The sequence below is a fragment of the Monopterus albus genome, unplaced genomic scaffold, assembly GCF_001952655.1.
Source record: "Monopterus albus unplaced genomic scaffold, M_albus_1.0 scaffold134.1, whole genome shotgun sequence".
Taxonomy (NCBI): domain Eukaryota; kingdom Metazoa; phylum Chordata; class Actinopteri; order Synbranchiformes; family Synbranchidae; genus Monopterus; species Monopterus albus.
This window is the reverse complement of record NW_018128014.1, coordinates 1904712-1924844: the sequence shown is the minus strand read 5'-3', so window position 1 is coordinate 1924844 and position 20133 is coordinate 1904712. Positions and strand designations below refer to the sequence as shown.

General features: G+C 39.7%; 1 protein-coding gene across 1 annotated transcript in view; it reads left to right on the top strand.

The window, feature by feature from the left end:
- LOC109967684 (opioid-binding protein/cell adhesion molecule homolog) overlaps window positions 1-20133 on the top strand; it is a 47831-nt gene that overhangs the window by 7757 nt on the left and 19941 nt on the right. The window contains exons 2-3 of the mRNA XM_020613435.1: window positions 135-426; window positions 8643-8768. Of these exons, the coding sequence (XP_020469091.1) occupies window positions 135-426; window positions 8643-8768 (418 nt within the window). The remainder of the gene's footprint in view (window positions 1-134; window positions 427-8642; window positions 8769-20133) is intronic.

The window sequence follows — 20133 nt, the reverse complement described above, 5'->3', positions numbered from 1 at the left end:
CCCCCGTCCCACCACCCCCCGAGCCGCACCTGCCTTCCCCCCCCCAGCCACAGCCTCCTTCGCCTCAACCAGACTCTGTCGCCGGGCGGGCCGACTCCACCCCATTTTCTTCAGTTCCTGTTCTGGTCTTCGAGGGGGTCAGTGACGACGAGGCCGCTCTCCTGCCTCCGGTTCCCGAGTGGGTCGGTGACGACGAGGCCGCCCTGCTTCCTGCACTAGTGGGGTTCGCCGGCGAGGCCGCCCTGCTTCCTGCACTAGTGGGGTTCGCCGGCGAGGCCGCCCTGCTTCCTGCACCAGCTCCACAGCCGGCTCCCCGCCGGCAGCATCCTTTACCAGCTCCACAGCCGGCTCCCCATCTGTCCTTTCAGCCCGACCTCCAGCTGCAGCTGCAATCGCCGTCCCAGCCATCCTCTGACCGGTGCCGAGGTCAGCCGCTCCTCCGGTGCCCTGTCCGGTCTTGGGATTGTCCTCCAGATTGGCGCCCACGCTCCCAAGTCTGGCGCTGTGGTCGCTTTTTGGAACTGCCCTTTTTCGCCCCTGCCTTTTTCATTTTTGACTATGTGGCTTGTTTTTGGATTTTGTGTTTTTTGGACAGCTTTTGCCGTTTTTAGACCTGTTTTGTGTTGCTTTGATATTTTGCTTTTGGGACCATTTTTCTTTGTTTTTGTTGTGTTGCAGGGGTTGTTTTTTGTTGTGGGCTTTGTGAGGCAATATAGTCACATGCAGAAGTCGATGGAAAAATTAAATTGGACGCAAATCCTCTCAGGAGAAGACATGGAAATTTGAGTAAAAAATTGTACTTATCTTAGAGCTTTATGAATCAGCTTTATAAATGTACACTGAGAAAAAGGAAAGACTGAGAGCAACTGAGTGTCTCCTGAGTCTGCAGTGGGAGAAGAGGGGGCAAAATCTACAGTCTTGGTGTTCTGTTAAGTAAATTATGTCAGTATTTGTCAAAGGTAAAGTTTTTTTCTATGTTTAGTCACAAAGTGTTTTCTTACTGAGCTTGTGTGAAGGGGCACTGGGACTGTGGATTTCATTGTCATTTCTTACAGTGGAGTTGCCCAAGGAGCCCTAGGATCTCTTTACTACATGTATAGAGAATGTGAAGGTACGTCATGCAATGTTGAATGTTGGGATGGGGGGGACACCGCTTTGGGAGATATTCACTGCATTTACCTGAGTACATTATTGCTTTGTTTGGCTAAAAAAGCTGCTCAAATTGTTTAGATCTCACTTCACTGACTGTAGTAATTCAGAATGGATAACTAGCTGTCTGTGGCTAACTCATTGCAGACCTAGAGAGCGACACACTGAAAAATGACTCTGCACCCTGAACTCAGTTCCACTCAGCTCTCGGTTTGGGAGCTAACACTAGCTGTCAGCTGTCGACAGATCACACAAACACTGAGGATGACTCAATTTCTGTCTTTTCTCTGCTCAAACTAAACACTAAAGAAGACGTTTGAATGTAGCTGAAGCATCCATTACTGTATCTAGCTGCATGGGATAGTATATATTTTTCTTTAACTTATAGAAGTGTATATATTGTGTGTATATATCTGTGATGGATGAGCGTGATCTTCCAAAATGATATTTACCCATAATTCAACAGAGTGTAACAACAACTTCATATTCTCTATAGAGAGATAACAGTACTTTTTCTCAGCAGAATGGTTTTTAGAGGTGTGGTGTAATTAAGCTTAACCTCAAAATGCAAATGAGGTCACAGACTTAAGTACTTTCATTTACAATATTGCTCTCAGCCAATTGGTGATTGGCTGGTCTGTGCAACCCTCCTATATTGATGTCCGCTGAGGTAATGAAGGTCAAGTACACTGTGTGGTCACAATAAAATTTTGCATCAGTACTAAAAAGGACATCAAAACAGGCAAATACAAGCAGGATTCAATTTTGAAGATATTGCTGAAGTGAAACTGTAATCATGGAATTATTTATGAAGTCACAGTTTTTTATGTTGGAAGGTATGTGGATATTCCTCACTGATCTGAATCAACAATATAAATATCTGCATGTATGTGTTACTTTATTAGGTACAGGTCAAATGTACAATGGAATGCAATCCAATACAGCATCTACCTTTTATAAGGAATGTTTCAGTTTTTGGTGAAATTGTCAGAAATGTATCAAGTGAATCACATATCTAACAGTGTCTCTATTTTTGTCCTCCACATTTATTTATATAAGGAGGTCAGAATATCTGAATAGAATAGTCTGTCGTGTAGCAGAATAGTCTGAGCTGTGTACCAGCAGAGCTTGACTATGTGTCCAATACTGTATGACGCAGCTATTAAAACATTTGTTTATCATATTTTGATCTTCCATGACCCTCATTCTCCCACTGCTATTGTGATTTGAGCTGGGTTTAACACAAGATGTATTGAAACACCAGCCATAATGCATCAGCATATTGATTAAATTATGATGTTAATTAATGATAACAGTCAGTGGTATCAAAATTGCAGAAATGGCTACAGTAGAAAGTCTCATATTACTTAGAGGTAAAATAACTTGTACATATTTTAACATAACAGTTATGATTAGTTACATTGCCAGCTCCGATATTATGGCATCAACTCAGACTTACTGTAGACTTCCATCCATCCTGGTCTTTGTAGACAAACATGTAGATGGCATGTCTGTGGATTTTGTAATTTAATATAACTAGCTCTACAATCTTTTGTTACAGTATGTCAGTGATTCCTATGATTGATCTACTGTATAGAGACGGAAAGGACGTAACAAAGGCTGTGATCCATGCAAGCAGGTTCACGCTCCTGATTCTAACCATCTGGCTTCAACTAGGAGCAGCACACTGAATATGTTTCCTGAACAAGGGCTATCCCTTTTATGTTCAGTGGTACTTTGCTCTGCGCTCATTTAAAATTGCTAAATAAAGTATAGCACTTAACAGTGATGGAGAGTTTTTGAAAACAGTTTGACGTCATCTATGCTGCTCAAAATAGTGGATTATTTTGTTTCCAGCTTTTATTGATGTGAAATGCTTTAGAAAATGTCTCTTTTTTGCTCAGGTAGTGTTGCATGTGAACATTATATACCTGAGCATTAAGTTTTTTTTTAGCCACAGATCTAGCTCACCAACCTTGTTTAGTGAGAGACTGCATCTTGTGCTGTACAATTCTATACAGTACCAGTCATCTCTTGTAGTGTGGATACAGTTAGTTCAAGTGTTTGCCTGAGAGGACTTTCATTTAGTATACAGCTTGATTAAGCAGTCTGCCTTGAGGAAAAGAATGGTAGCCATAAAATTGTCTTGCTGCTAAGAATCAATACATTTTTGCTGCTCTGGTTTATACAGTTGAAAGCATATTACATTTCAACCTGCTTCAAGAATTTATTTTGAACCAATCGACTACAAGTGCAGAAACTCTCAGGAGTATCTAATAAGTTGAAACTGCACTGGAAACGTGCAGGTCAAATGAGCTCACCCCATTCACAGATTTTTAGTGTGTATTAATGTGACAGAACACATTATTTTTAGCCTTAAAATACAGACCGTTCCAATTATCAGAAGCCAAGGAGATGTGCTGTGCCATGAAAATATGTTCTCCGGTTCTGAACAAGTTTCCATGGGCAACATGTGCATATAGTTACCAGAGACATTAAATATGAGAGTCAGATACCTTAAGGCTTATATGGCAGTGATGATGATCATACTCCTTTATGCTAAAAAATGGTCTTTTGGTAAGTGGTCTTATACTTGTATAGCACCTTTCTATGCTTTTTACAGCACACTCAAAGCGCTTTCACACTATTTGGCCATTCACCCATTCACACTCCCAAACGCTCACACATTCACACACCGGTGTCATCACCAGGAGCAACTGGGGGTTCAGTGTCTTGCTCAAGGACACACTAAAAAAGACCACATCCGTAAACAAGAGCTTTTTTAAAAAACTATAATGCTATCCATTATTCTGCTGTATAATAATTTTTAGAAACTGCTGTGGGAAAATGAATTGTGTCAAGCTGGACAAAGTAAGCCCTCACCAGTGTTTTGAATTTAACGTTTGAACTGCTTACAAGCTTTTAACTTACAGCTCACCCTCATTTCGCCCTGTTCACAGCTTCTATTCACCTCACTCAGCTGCATTTTTAACTGAATATATATATTTAGCTTGGCCTCACCTCACTTCGTTGGTATTTAAAGCTTACCTTACTCAGCTGGAGCTCCACAGCACTTAGTGGAGCTGCTAAAGCAAAGAAGCAGAAAATTTAAACACCACAAAAATCGACAGTGTTATCAACACAAAAAAAACAAGCATTTCACTGGTTTTAGACCGCTGGAGGGCAATGCAAACAGGCTATAAACATATTGACATATTATCTTGGTTTAAACAGATACAGTGAACTGAAGACAGTTACAGATTCTGTAGTTGTGTTTTTGACCACCTACTTTTTTTGTTCTCTACCAACTCCTGAGGGATTTTAGTAACTAAATGCTTCATCAGCTAGTGTCTAGCAGTGACTGACTGCTGTTTGCTGCTGAGCAGGTAGTGTGCTGTTAGTTTTTGGAGACTTTTTGTTTAAAACAACGACCTGCTATGACCAAAAAGAGTAAATTGTTAGGTAATTTTTTAGTCAGATAGATATTGGTTAGATATTTGTTGTTTTAGAAATGTTTAGTGGAGCCAGGCTGTCTAGCTCAGGCTGTTAAATGCTTAGTCATTCTCATGAGTTTCTTGCAGGGTGCATATGGCCAAGGACAACTAGATAGAAAAAGTTTGCAGGCAGGAGGATATTGTTATTATTATGATATGTGTAACCGTAATTGTAATCATAATATTTTCTTATGTGTAATGTCATGACATGTCACTAGATGTCATGTCAGAATGTTCTTAGATACACACCACTAGTCAACAGCCACACACATTGATTTTCTTCATGTTTTGACTATTGTTATGGTCAGCTGCAAAGCTGGCATATCAGGTGACGTCACGGTTTGACGTTCCTGGGTAGCATGGACTAGCCCAACCAAGTGATAATATTGTATAGGCATTATGGTTCAGGGTCTTTTCATACTGGCTTCTGCCTGCGTGCAGGATTGGAGGTGGAAGAGATCTGGACGTGTAATGTTAATTTTACCTGTGATTCTTTGAATAAACCAGCACGGTTATTTGTTATATAATCCAAGTGGTCTGCTTCGTCTCTGGGAGTTCCTGGTTACAAAGAGCTGGAAGAAGCTTACAACGAAAATAGCTTTTAAAACCAAAGCAGTAATAGCTTTCAAATTGGCACAGAGCCCTGGAAGGCAAAAAACCCTATGTCAGCTAACACTGTACAGTCAGTAGAACTGTTTTTTAGTGTTTCTGTTCACTAGAGTAGTAGTGGTAGGAATGAAGGGGTCGGTCATTCTAGAGAGATGTTTTTAATCTTTGTGCTCAAATTTCACTCCATAACTCCATGCCAAAGAGAAGAGCTATGGCCACTGGATGTCTTGAATGTGTGTATGGCATTATAAAAACTCAAGCCTACCGATGAATTCTGAGGCCCAGTGTCAGAAAGTTGGGTCTGTATCAGAGGTCCTGGTCTTACAGCAGGACAATGACCCAAAGAAGACTTCAAAAAGCACCAGAAATCGTTTCAGACAATGAGCTGGAGAGTTCTGAAGTGGTGCACATATATACATACTGTATAAACACACACACACTTTCTAAATCAATTCTATTTGGGGGCTATATTGTCTCATAACAGAATACAGCAGACTTTTTTCTTCTTGTAGCAAGTAACCTCCTTCACTTCTGTGAAATGGAGGTGCAGGGCCTTTTTCAAAAACGAAAAATCAAAAAGGTATCAGGCAAAAATGGTGTGACCCCCTCCTGCCTGAAAGTGTGTGCTGATCAGCTGGCCCCCATCTTCACACTCATCTTCAACAGGTCACTGGAGCTGTGTGAAGTCCCCTCCTGCTTCAAATGCTCCACCATCATTCCAGTCCCCAAGAAAACCTCCATCAGTGGACTGAACGACTACAGACCTGTCGCCCTGACATTTGTAGTTATGAAGTCCTTTGAGAGACCCGGTGTTGGCCCACCTGAAGGACATCGTAGACCCCCTGCAGTTTGCCTACCGGGCAAACAGGTCAGTGGACAATGCAGTGAACATGACACTGCATTACATCCTGCAACACCTCGACTCCCCAGGGACCTATGCACGAGCCCTCTTTGTGGACTTCAGCTTGGCTTTCAACACCATCATCCCGGACATCCTCCACTCCAAACTGACCCAGCTCACTGTGCCTGCCCCCACCTAACAGTGGATTACGAGCTTTCTGACAGACAGGGAGCAGCAGGTGAGGCTAGGGAAAACCACATCCAGCACCCAGACAATAAGCACAGGTGCCCCCCAGGGATGTGTGCTCTCCCCTCTGCTGTTTTCACTCTGCACCAACAACTGCACCTAAGGGGACTCCTCTGTCAAGCTCCTGAAGTTTGCAGATGACACAAAGGTCATAGGTCTCATCCAAGACAGTGACGAATCAGCTTACAGCTGGCCCTGTAGTGTGGTTGCAGCAACTTGAAGCTGAACAGTCCCAAAACAGTGGAAATGACAGTGGACTTTAGCCATACTCAGTAACACTGTATCAGCAGTCCTTCAGGTTTCAGGGCTCCACTATCTCCCAGGACCTGAAGTGGACATCCAACATCAGGACCATCATCAAGAAGGCACAGCAGAGGATGTACTTCCTGTGCCAGCTCAGGAAGTTCGACCTGCCCCAGGAGCTGCTGATACAGTTCTACGGAGGAATTATCGAGTCTGTTCTCTGCACCTCCATCACTGTCTGGTTTGGCTCAGCAACCAACCAGGACAGGAACAGACTTCAGCGGACAGTCAGGACTACAGAAAAGGTCATTGGTGCAAGCCTGCCCTCCATGGAGGACCTGTACACCTCACTGGTCAAAAGGAAGGTGGAGAGGATCACTGCAGACCCCTCCTTAGACCCTGTTTGAACTCCTCCCCTCTGGACGGCGTTACAGGTCACTGTGCACCAAGACAACCAGGCACAGGGACAGTTTCTTCCCCCAGGCCATCACTATGATGAACAGTCTCTAGTGATAAATACGTCGAAAATGGCTTGTAAACATTTAACAAAGACAAAATGAAGCTAGCAGGATAGATATTTTTGGCAATTTCATTATATAGTATAAACTGGAACAAATATATATATATATATTTTTTTTTCAGTACAAAATACTTTGTTTTTTTCTTGAAGTTTCATAAAATTCTTAAGCAAAAGTGTACTGGTAATGTGAGGTGAAACAAATTATTCATGCATGAATAAAATCAGTTGAGATGTCAGGAATGATTACAAATGCATGCAAATTATTTAACATCCCTAAATAGTACTAACAGTTGATCAGAAGTGTGGCTGATGACTCAAAAAGGCAATTCATGCATTATCAGGAATGTTCCATGCCAGTAGTACACAAAACTATAAAATACACAATTTTCCTTGAACAATTTAACATATAGAAGACATAAGCATGATTTTTTCAGTGCTGACAGTGTGTTGATTAACTGTTCTCTGCCTTTTCCCTTGCAAAACTGTACAGGAAATACAGTTCTTCATTTATGTATTTATTATTGTTAAATTTACTAAAGCAACATTTCTAACTTGTAATCAGCATTCCAGTCATGGATACACAGACTTTAAATGTTTAATCCATATAATAACTCTTAAAGTTGGAAATCATGGAAGAGAGAGATTATGGGGAAAGAGACTGTCCTTGTATTAAAAAAAGACTTCATATGCTGTTTGCACCTGCAGGTTACTGTGACCAACATTTGCATATTATATGTAACAATGATAGAAATGATGACATGAGTAAAGGAAGAAGCTGGGAGATGTAGGATATACAGTAGAACCGCAAAGTCTGAAGTGGGAAGTGGATGGCTAGGTACACAAGATTAGGGCTCAGGTGAGTGTGGTCTGCTGTGCAGTTTGAGCTTTGGTCCTAAATTTAGATAAACAAGTTGTTTTTGTTTCTAAATTTAACCAAGTAGGTTTTGTGCCCAAACCTAACCTTGGAGGTTTCTTCCACTCGAGTGATTTTCCTCCCCACTGTTGCCAATTGCTTATTCAAGGGTGATTTCTGGAGTTTTTCTCTGTAATACTGTAAGGCCTTGACCTTAATATGCAAAGCACCATGAGATAAATTGTTGTTGTGATTTGTGAATTTTTAATTTAATATTACCAGCTCCCCGATCTCTTGTTACAGTATGTCAGTGATTCCTATGATTGATCTACTGTATACTGTGAATTCAAATAAAATTGAATTGAACTGAATAGTCTGTGTGGCTAAATGCAATAAAACCATGACAGTTTCATAATTGTAATGGCATGCCTGTGACAGTTTCCATGATAATGGATTTCTGGTACACTTGTCGTGTTTATGACTGTTTCCATTTTGTTCTGTCTTGTTGGCAGTTCTTGCAATTCCACCTGCCAGAGTAGAAGTGCTATTTCAGGAGATGCTGCTATGGGTTAAGTGAGAGGGAAGTGACCATATAAGTCATATAAGCTGAAGGACTTATAGGAAAAAAATTAAACTTGATGCAGCAGATACACATCAAACTCTATTTATACTTTTTTTCTTTCACAGTACCACCAAAAATCATCAATTTGTCAAGAGATATTGTGGTAAACGAAGGCTCCAATGTCACCTTAATGTGCCAAGCCAGTGGTAAACCAGAGCCTTCCATCAGCTGGAAACTCATTTCTTCTTCAGGTAACTTGCTTGTCTGTGAATAAGTACAGTACATTACCTTACACTTTTCTGCTACATTCATGTATCACATTTCCTGTGCTTCCTATTTTATTTTCACTCACTGTCTACCTCTCTGCCTCCCTCTCTTCCCCTCACCCCTCTGTGTTTATCGCTACATCTTTGACTTTGTTTTGAGCCCTCACGGATTTCTCGCTTCACTTATTAACCATCATTACCTGTTTCCAGATCATCATTACAATGTAATTGTTCACAGGAAAATAAACTGGCCCTGTTGTAATTGGACTAATTAATTAGGATAATTGGATGGGTGTAAATGTTGTGGAGGCATTTTGAATGACAGGATTAATGCAGAAAGATTAACACTGTGAGCAGCATTATGCATAGACAAGCATGCCAGGGCAACTGAGTCCAAAATCTGGTTAGTTGCATTGTACACATATGCTCAGTAGCATTTATTCCTTTATTCCTTACTAAAGACTGAATTAATCCGAGTGTAAGTACCCTTGTGTGTCTGTGCTTCATTTAATCAGAAAAAAATGCTTGCATTCATTACACATTACATCTGAAGGACAAAGCTTTTGTGCTTTCATCTGCCTCATCCTTTGTGTTGAATCAGGGATCAGGGAACTGAAGTGTTACTATAACGTGAATGTGAGTGACCTATCTAAAAGCAGATAAGCACTGAGAGGGGACATTGATTAGCTCCCTTTTTGAGTTATTACATATTTGTGCATACTTTACTGTGCAGGCTGTACAAAGGAGACTGGAGAAGCTATCACCAGTGTTGCTGGACTTCTTTGTTTTCTTTCTTAAGTTATAAGGAGAGGAGGCAGCTACCAATCAGGATGTCACAGAATCTGGGGACTTTCATATCTAAAGTGAAATAACTATTACACAAATGAAGCAGTTACTGTACAGACTGTGGCATCTTCCTTTTGAATCTGATTGTCATTTTGTGATTGGTGTCCCAGAAGCTTCTCTGTCATCTGTGCAGCATTTGGGAGTGATAGAACCCCACAGGTTCTATATGAGCAACAGAAACACTGAGACAGTCTTTCATCCTGCTGTAGCATGCTTAAGGCTAGTCCACCAGATGAACATCGGTATTTCTGTTGCCACTGTTGTTATACATCACAAATTCTTGGTGTATGTCAAGCTAATGATATTGACCATTCTGGTTTGAGTGACATACATTGAGAGTATCTACCAACCAATAAACCTTTCTAATTTGTTTGAGTCAGCACTGTCTCAGGTTTCTAACAATTCCATTTAGTCCTATTTCCAGTTTTAGTCCATGTTATGCATAAATTATTCAAACTTGTCCCTGTCAGTCAGGTCCAAGGCACCATTAGTGAACGTAGTACATCTATTCAACCTACTTTATATTCTCTGTCTCTTTGGCTTTCTCGCTGTCTTATTTCTTAATAAATGAGGAATGGCAAAAAAAACAGCATAGCAGTCTGACAGGCTTCCAAAAATGGCAGACATAGGGGAAGACTTTTTATATTTAATTGTGAATCCATGGCTCCAAAGCTACATCAAACATTCCCAGAGTTGATGACTGACAGGAAAGGATATCTGAAGAAATGTACATGGGTTATGAATGGAAAGTGGCCTCAGAATTGTCAGATTCGATGACTTTTCAGGGAGATCACCGAGAAATTACTGCTGTTGTTGGCCTGGACTTGGGATGAAAAAGCTAGTACTTGCAAATTTAGGTTTCAAACAGGGATGATAACATTACAGCAGAAATTGGATTTCATTTCATTACTCCAATCATGTCACTGTACAATTTCAAAATAAAATTCTGTTTCATAAACAGAATACATTTCTATTCCCCCATATACTTTCTATAACCCAAAAGAAGCAGGGAGAAGAAAATCTTATATATACCATAACAAAGTCTCTAAAATCCATAATAAATATTCAGCATGGATGCAGTTGTTTTCACTAACTAATGGGTTTAGTACCAATTTTATTCTGAATACGTCATTCCATTGAGATGAATGAAACAATGCAGGAGTTGAAAAATAACTTTCAGGTTGCTAAAGATTGTATGAAACGCATTTTAAGTGTGTGAAGTCAGTTCAGTGTCTGTAAGGCTGTAATGTTCATTGTGAGAAACCAAACAGTTTGATTAGTAGGGCAGATCCATGTCGAAAGTACCATTTTTTACTTTTACCCTGATTGTGTGAGAACAAATGTATTTTCTCTGATCACATTTCATTTGAGGGCACTTAAACATATCAATGACCAATATCCACAGACATTTCAGTGAACAAGTGCACCACTAAGAAGTAATCCTACTTAAATAAAAGTCATGCAACTATACTCTCATCCCTACTTGTCAGGTCAAACGGCGTGGGGCTGACAGTACCACCAGTCAAAAAGCACAGAAATCATAAGGTAAACATATATTGCTGTTAAGCAGATGTGTGTAAAGATTGTAAAGATCCTCCATGTTCACTTCTGGTCATACAACTTAGTCTTGGCCAAGCCACACACATTCAATATGACGATCGTGCAGATTAAATGTTTAGTCTAGACTATAGAAGTGACAAACAGCCTAACTGTATTTTTAATATTCAAGTAAAATATTCTGTGTCTTCAAAATTTAAGTATCTAACTAGCTAATGTTATCTAGTATCGATGCTGTGTAGGACAGCACCACTTTATGTGCAGTATGTTATCCAGTAATGCAGCAGCCTAATGCGTTACAAGCCAAGCCCACAGCCAAAGCCTATTTTGACGCTGCTGCCCTCACTGAATGCTCACCTTTAACACCTCAGCTGTTCAAAGGAAAAGTCTGTGGGTCTGTCATAACTCTGTTAGTTTTCCTCATCCTCACTCTGGGCATAATGTGTGGGCACAACACATATTAAGGTAAGTTAGCATCCTGCAGCAAGCATTGCACTTTTGCTCCTCGGTGCTCTCATGGAACTTAGACCTTGCTGTTACAAAATACAACCAAGTATACATAGTACGGACATTTAACCAACAAATGGTTCTACAAGATATTATATCTTTCAATTTGTGAATATGCACTTAAAGATATTAAACCAGAGAAGAGTGTCGTCTCCATTTTTATTTTGCGCACTTAAAATCACAAAATGATAAATACCTCTGAACACATTCAACACTTCACAATCATTTTTTCAGGGATCGTTGGTGTAAAAGGGGTGATGATTTGACATAAATTTCATAGCCCTAACTTTTGTGGGAATCGACAGTGGGTCTGTGGTACAACATTCCCCTTGTATTTTCAACCTTGATCTCCTCTACTGGACAAAATAAAATTTTGACCTGAAAAAGGTACTAGATGGAGAGGTCACCAAGGTTCACAAAGACCATGAATGCATGCATTAAATTACATGGTAGTCAGCCCAACAGTTGTTCAGTGTCACATTTGATTCACAAATATCAACCTACTGATGGCCCTAGAGGACATGTCAGAGCATCGTCAGTCACCCTTGTCTGTATAAATTTCAGGCCAGTCTATTCACTTGTTCTTTTAAGAGCACTGGCTTTATTATAGGAACACTGAAGTGTACTTTGCAATAAACGCAGACTTATTAATCAGCCTTTTAATCATGTCTTATGGGTACACTCCAGCAGAGAGCTGGATTCTGATACTCTATCTTCACTTAAAGTCCAAGGTGAACATTTCCCTTTGCCCCAAAGAAAGGGAAAGAACCACACACCCACTCCTACGGGCATTTTAGAGTCACCAGTCAACCTAAGCTGCATGTCTTTGGACTGTGGGAAGAAGCTGGCGTACCTAGAGAGAATCTACGCAGGCAACATACAGACTCCATATAGAAAGGCACCAGGTCGGCCGGGTCTCGAACCCAGAACCTTCATATTGTGGGATGACAGCACTATCCACCATGCTGCCCACAGGTTTAATCAAATTTTAATATTTTAATTGTAAGAATGCACACACCAGATGACTGAGTCAAGCTGCAGAGCCACATACAGTTTCAGAGTGGTGATTCTCGAGACTTGGGATCTCACAGAAACTCATATGTTCAAATCTGACTTCAGAGCAAAACAAACATGGAGGTGGATCACTGTCAGCTCATAGCATGTGTGTTATTTTTTTGTACTGAGGAGAAAACAGTGTGAGTGATGTCATGACTAAGAAGAGGAATCAGCATGCATTGTACATTTTGCAGTGTGAGCTGGAGATGAGTTGGAAATAAAGATTTACTGTTAGTGTCAAACAACGCTAGTGTATGCTACTGCTGCAGCTGGTGATGCTTGCTCTTATTGGCTATTGGCCCCCAGTCATTAGGAAGGGTGAATAGGGCCCAGTGTGACCTATGTGAGAATAAAACTTTTCATAGCTCTTCAGTAACAAAACCATAGCCAATACTATGCCTTAGTTCATGGAAAATGTACTGGAATATTAAGCCGCTAATGTGCCAGGTCACTCAAGGCAACTAGCAAGCTTCACAAAATCCAGACTGACATCTTGTATGCTGCCAAAGCACTTAACAGTTTAGCGAAGGCATGCGATAGAGTGACCTAAAATAGGCTCAATCACACAAATTCCACAATGAGTTACAGTGGTCACAACAACTCCTTGAGGATTCAGGACTCTGATCTTACCCATTAGCAGGCATCATCAAAACTGTCAGACATCAGAAGGAGAACTGATGAGACATAATCCAAATGGTAAATGCAGTGAATAAACTCTTTAATTAAGGAGGGCAAGAGAAGTGTAGAGCAGGTCAGCTGCAGGTAGATCCAGCCTCATCCACAGGTAGACCCAACATTACAGCCAGTCTTCCACTTGGCATTCTCAAATGTTAGGTCAACATCCGACAGGGACAACACCTCAGCAGAGAGCCCGGAATCCCTGGTGATAGGGAGATCACTCACACCACAGCTGTTAGCAACAAACATCAAGTAATTTCTGCAAGGATACAAAGTTCTATTGCAAAAACACCAGTCTAGAAAACTATTAAAACAAAAAACTGAAAACTATCAAGTCAAGACAGAGGGAATATAGAAAGATATGTTGAAACTTTCCACACAAATACAGACAAAGAGATGTCACAATGTTGAGATTCATATTGTGCTTTTCAGTCTATCACCAACTGGCTGTGTGCGTCACCAGTCTCACAGTAACCTATTACCTACTGCAGTACCTTGGTGTAAAGGTGCAATAAGCTGTATATTCTTAGTGTGTGATGTTATTGTCAAATGTTAATTTGACATTTATGTCAATATTAGATTCTGCTATATGCTGATACAGAAGCTCTATGAATGGCTTGATGAGTAGATGATGAAATGGAATGTTTACCAGCAGGGAGTCAGCTGACTCACTGAAAGACACGGATACATTTTGTCTCTGGAGAATTGTGACTTGTTCCTGTATGTAGGTAACTAATGTGAGTTCGTGCATTAGAAACCATCAGCTCTTCTTGCACTCTCATTGTCTGCTTTCAGCTTTTGGAATCACTAATTAGTAATGCATACAATATGCCATTGATCTTTACCTGTCCATTTACTAGGGTTATGACATTCCACTTGAAAAAATATTAATCATATTGCAGCTGATGTACTTCGAAGGTGTTTTGCTCTTGGCTTTTCTTGTTGAACTTGCTCTGTTCAAAGCAAAGGTCCCAAATTTTTGGTGAGTTGCTATCAACCACCTAATATGTGCTGCCACTGTGCACTAGCCTGACCAGGACTTCTGCAGCAGTGCTCCAACTGAGGTGCTTATAGGATGGATAAATACAACTCCTTCCCCACACACTTTTTGATGCTGGCACTGGAGGAGCTACAGTACATTTCATGTAGCTTTCTGTCAGGGCAACATCAATGCCAACTTCACACATTGGCCAGGTACTGTATGTAGGCAGAATTTAAAGTTTGCTCTCAATTTTTGTCATGTTTGAGTGAACATAATCGCAGTCATGAAGGATGATTTGCTACAGGACTACTGCATTAGACTGCATCAGTTTTTGCTGATTGTATATAATAAACTGAGTGTGCATCACCAGTCTCACAGTGAATTTGGCTAAACTTTGAACCTGGCATTTCTAAAGTACTCAATCAGTAATCTGAGAAGTAACTGATTTCAGTGATCTGCTGATGTATACTTAGTTTCATGCTGTCACTAGAGTTTTACAAATTAAAATTGCATTAGTTAGAAATTTAATGACTATGCCAAATGAACAGAGAGAAAGTACAAGTGTTTCATAATGTTAATGACTTAAATTGACATAAAAAAATGCAACAAAATGTACTTATGTTAGAATATCTATTGGATGGCATCGATGTCTAGTGAAAATGACACACGAATGACAGTTTAGTGGCTGTATGAAGAGCATAAGAAGTAATGCCTAATTAGGAGAAACTGCATCATTAGCTCTTTCTCTTGAGTAACCAATCAGAAGCCTTGTAATTCTTATTCTTAATTAGGCAAATAGTGAATTAGAGGAGAGAAAGGTCTGACAGAGTTGACTGCTGGGCCATAGGGGCAACTCATATTTCTAAGGCGTGGGACTAAGCCTTTCAGCTATCTCTGGGAACTACTGCTGTGAAATCTCATTAACTGGATTCAACATGTGGTTTCATTCCTGCCTTTCCTAATGTGAAAAACTAGCTGGTTTGTCATCAGACCTCCTCAATGTGAAATCTGTTATAATTGCCTATAAATGCATTTTAATATGGGAATGAGGAAAATACCTGGCTAAAAACGTTGACATTTTATTTACACGTCTTTATATAAAAACTATACTTGGCTTGGATATATTTGAACACCCTACGATTTTGCAAGTTCTCCCACTTAGAAATCATGGAGGGGTCTGAAATTCACATTGTAGGTGCATTCCCACTCTGAGAGGCAGAATTTAAAAAAAATTTCAGGAAATCACATTGTATGATTTTTAAAGAATTTATGTCAGTCAAGTAGCAAATGCCATAGGGAGGATGGATGATAGGCTATATATGAATGATTGTCACTTTCTGCTTTTCCCATTAGGGGTCGCCATAGCGAATCGTCTCACTGACCATTCACATGTTAACATTTGGCACGTCGGATACATCTAATTTATTTTTGAATGGCACATGATGTACCAACACTACCTTTGCGATCAATGTATTGGGCACCCCTGGTATAGATGATGGATGGATAATTGTGAACTCGATGCAGCAATTACAGAAGGTGTCTTGGTGACTTACCAAGGATGTTCAAAAGGTACATGTGACATAAATCATTTAAATCTGGTTTCTTTGCATCTGTCTTACATCTTTCATGTTTTTCCATGCTGTGTTTTCTAATAAAGCAAAGGCCTTAAAACTAATCTTCTATAGGGATAGTTGGGATCGCAAACTCTGATCTCTGCTATGCAGCATAGCTGTGGAACAGTGTATGTGCCTGTGACTACACTTTCACCAAGTCTGGGCTTTTGTTTAACATCAAACTGATTGAAAATCTTTATGTTAAACAAGAAATTTTTCAGTGGCAGCACTATTTAAAGGCATTGCCAATTCTGTGTTCATCTCAGTGCTCATGCTAAAATGGATGCAGTGACTGGTTGCTTATGTTTATTTATCTTTTTAAAATCCATATCTAAGAAAGTACATTGAAATTCAAAGTGAAGAATGCACAGTCTCCCTGCACAGTTGTCACTCAGACTGAGAGACAAAGCAGCAGAGCAGAGCTGCCCAGAGCTGCCCACAAATGTCCCAGTACTTGCTGAAGTCCAAACTTCTGTTCCAGTATCTCCCAGCTGCAGAGAAACTTTCCACCAGCCTGGAGCCATTCAGTGTGGCCCAGCTATTTCAAGCACTCCACGATGTTAAAAGGAGTGAATTAAATAAATAAAGATCCTGTGTGTGTGTGCCCGTGTGCGCGCGTGCATGTGTATGCATAAAGATTGATGATTTCAGGTTGAGGCTGGGGCTCTCACACATCCGTGACCAAGCTCGCCCTCACCTTTGATAGATAGATGGCTTTAGGGGCTTGTGGCGGATAAGAAGTGATCCTTGGTACCTTCCACAGACAACACAACCTGACTGCAAAGTTTGTCAGCCCAGGTGGGCAGCCAATGCCCTGGTGCATTAAAGCAGCCAAAATGAACATGCTCATGATTGAATTTGGCCTGGAAGCAATAAAAGTTTCCCAGATTTGCACAGTCTTGGCTGCGTGCAAATATTCATTTGAAGTCAGAGTTGAAGGAATGAGTAGTAGATTGAAATCGCTTTGACCCCTTTGAAGGGGAAAGAAAGAACATAAAAAGTATATTACCATATGAATCCAATTTTAGGTGTTAAAAGCAGTCTTAATTCTGTCACCTGCCCAAATATATTAGTCCTTGATGAAAATATATTTTTGTTACAGTTTAGCGATTCTTCATGGAACTTTTATTCTTATTTCTTCTGAGCATTCTGAGGCTATAGTTGCCTTCTTCGTTGATGAATACAGCTCCCATCCTGTTTATTGCATGTTGCACTTTTTTATATAGCAGTTTATAACTGTACCCATATCACTCTGCTGTGCAGTAAAAACCTTATTAGTTACTATTTCTAAACTCTGTAAACAAAGGCACACTGTTGTTCATCTGTCATTATTACAGCCAGCTGAAGTGAAAAGGCCATTCAGAAGACTGGATCCACTCTTAAATTTTTTAAAATAATATATACTCACTGCTTGGGTTTTGCAGCTAAAACATCAAGACAACTATAGAACCCCTCTGGTGAGATTTGGGGGGGCAGGTTTGGGACCTCAGTAAGTTGTGGCCACATCTTACAAAGGCATGGGAATGAGACAGAATAATGCATGGCCACAAGATACTATATTGTGGCCATGGGAAACTCATGGGAACAAGATAGACTTATAAAACCTGGCCACTGGAAGACTGATGTTAGCCTTTGTTAAAGGAGAGACAGGCTGTAGTTTAGGTTGCTTTATTTGTACCTATAGGTAGATTTGTTTGTTGTCTATTTGGCGGGTCATCTGTGAATTATGGACAAATGTGAACTCATTTGTAATCATGAGGAAAAAGGAAAACAGAATATAGTTTTTCTTTATTTTATTTTCACATTTTACTGTCATTTTATCATAAAAATGTCAAACATTTTTCATAATACATTTTGTTGACAACATTAACACTGATTTGTGGGTCCCATAGGATGACTCCTAATGATTTTGCTAACACTCTTATCTTTAATGTGTTGCCATTTAGTGTTGCATTTTAGTGTTGCCATCAAACCAGAAATTCACTTTGTACACAGATGAAATATTCAGTCAAGCACAATGCCATTAAACTAGTTGACCACACAGTCCTACGGGGATAAACCATGTTGATTTTTATAAACTCCATGGTCTTTCCTCAAGCATCACCCTCAGGATTAAATTCCAGGCTAGCAGTGGCACTCTGAGAATAGCAAAATCATCAGTGTATTGTTGATTCTTCTATAATATTTTACATTATGAAATGAAGTGACGCTTACAATACACAGCTTTTACATGCCTCAGACATTTGAGCTTACCTCTAAGAGAATTCAGTTCTATTCAGTTTATTTGTATACCGCCAATTCACAACAAATGTCATCTCAGGACACTTTACAAAGTAAGGCCTAGACCTTACTATTATTATTATTATAGAGGAAAAATCAAGCAAATCCCCCTTGAGCAGCACTTGACGACAGTGAGGAGGAAAAACTCCTTTTAATGGAAGGGTGGGTGGCCTTCTGCCTCAACCAGCTGGGGTGAGTGAATAGAGGAGAGAGAGAAGAAAAAAGGGCACAACAAAAATGAAACAACAAACAAGAAAATATATGTTAATATGGCTGGTGACTGCTCATAGGAAAAAGATAGCTCTGGAGCTGCAGGGATATCTGCAGAAAGGTGCAGGAAGAGAGAAGATACCAAACCTATCCAAGAATGCATGTAGGTAATTTCATTACATTACTATAGAGTATCCACAATTTGCATATACACACAGCATAAAACAGACTTATTGGGACATCCTTATAGTAAAGCGTTACAGTAGTCCAGGCTGTAAGTAATAAATGCATGGACCAGTTTTTCAGCATCACTTTGAGTCAGGATGTTCCTGATTTTGGTGACATGGCCCAGGCCCCCTGTTTGCTTGCAGAAGCTGAAATGGCTGTCCGTCTGATTTCTGTTCAGCTATACTGGTTGTTATGGTGCCATAAAATATCAGAAGACATAACATTCTAAAAACCTTTCTACCCTCCTTCACTGTCCTACTAGGATTACAATATACATTACTATAGAGTATCCACAATTTGCATATACACACAGCATAAAACAGACTTATTGGGACATCCTTATAGTAAAGCGTTACAGTAGTCCAGGCTGTAAGTAATAAATGCATGGACCAGTTTTTCAGCATCACTTTGAGTCAGGATGTTCCTGATTTTGGTGACATTGCGCAGGTAAAAGAAGGCAGTTCTAGAGACTTGGTTTATGTGTGATTTAAAGGACATATCCTGGTCAAAATTTATTCCAAGGCCCTTCACTGTAGTATTGGCTATGTCAACTAGATTAAATATATGGTTAGACAGCAGATTTATAAGGTTTTCAGGCCCAACTACAATAACTTCAGTTTTGTCAGAGTTTAGAAGTAAGAAATTTCAGGTCAAAAAAATAAATAATATTTGAACCAACTTAGTGCAGTTCCTTTAATCCCGATATGTTCTAGTCTCTGTAATAAGATGTATTAAGGACAAGTATACAGACGAGTTCTTTGTCTCAGGCTAGTATCTCATTAACCCTATAAAACCATCATATTTGCTACATGAGTTTCTGAGCAAAAATGGCCCATGTATTGATTGATTGATTGATTTTATTCTTTCAAGCATGTAAAGATAGTCGATATGTCAACACACATAATTTCACACATATCCACAAATGCTAATCCCTTATCAATTTGCTTATACCTAGTACATGCTTGAACGGAGTAGGAAGAAGTTAGACTTATCCAGTCCTACCCCATGACATCATCTTACCATCATTGGTTTGCAAGCAGTATTTCTACATAGATAATTTTGTTCTACACCACACAAGTAATATACTAAAGAATTATAACAAAGTGTTAACATTCGTACATAATTACATTCTTAAATAATTCTCTTCTACACCACACAAGTAATATACTAAAGAATTATTACAAAGTGTTAACATTCATACACCACACCCACAATGTTCTGTCTAATTAATCATTAAGCCTGTTCTTGCATATATCTTGATTGACACATACCTTTATATTTATGTTTAAACTCATCAATTCTATTACTATTTTTTATGTCTACACTTAAATTATTCCATAGTTTTACCCCACTTATGGAAATACAAAATCTTTTTTTGGTTGTACGTATAGCA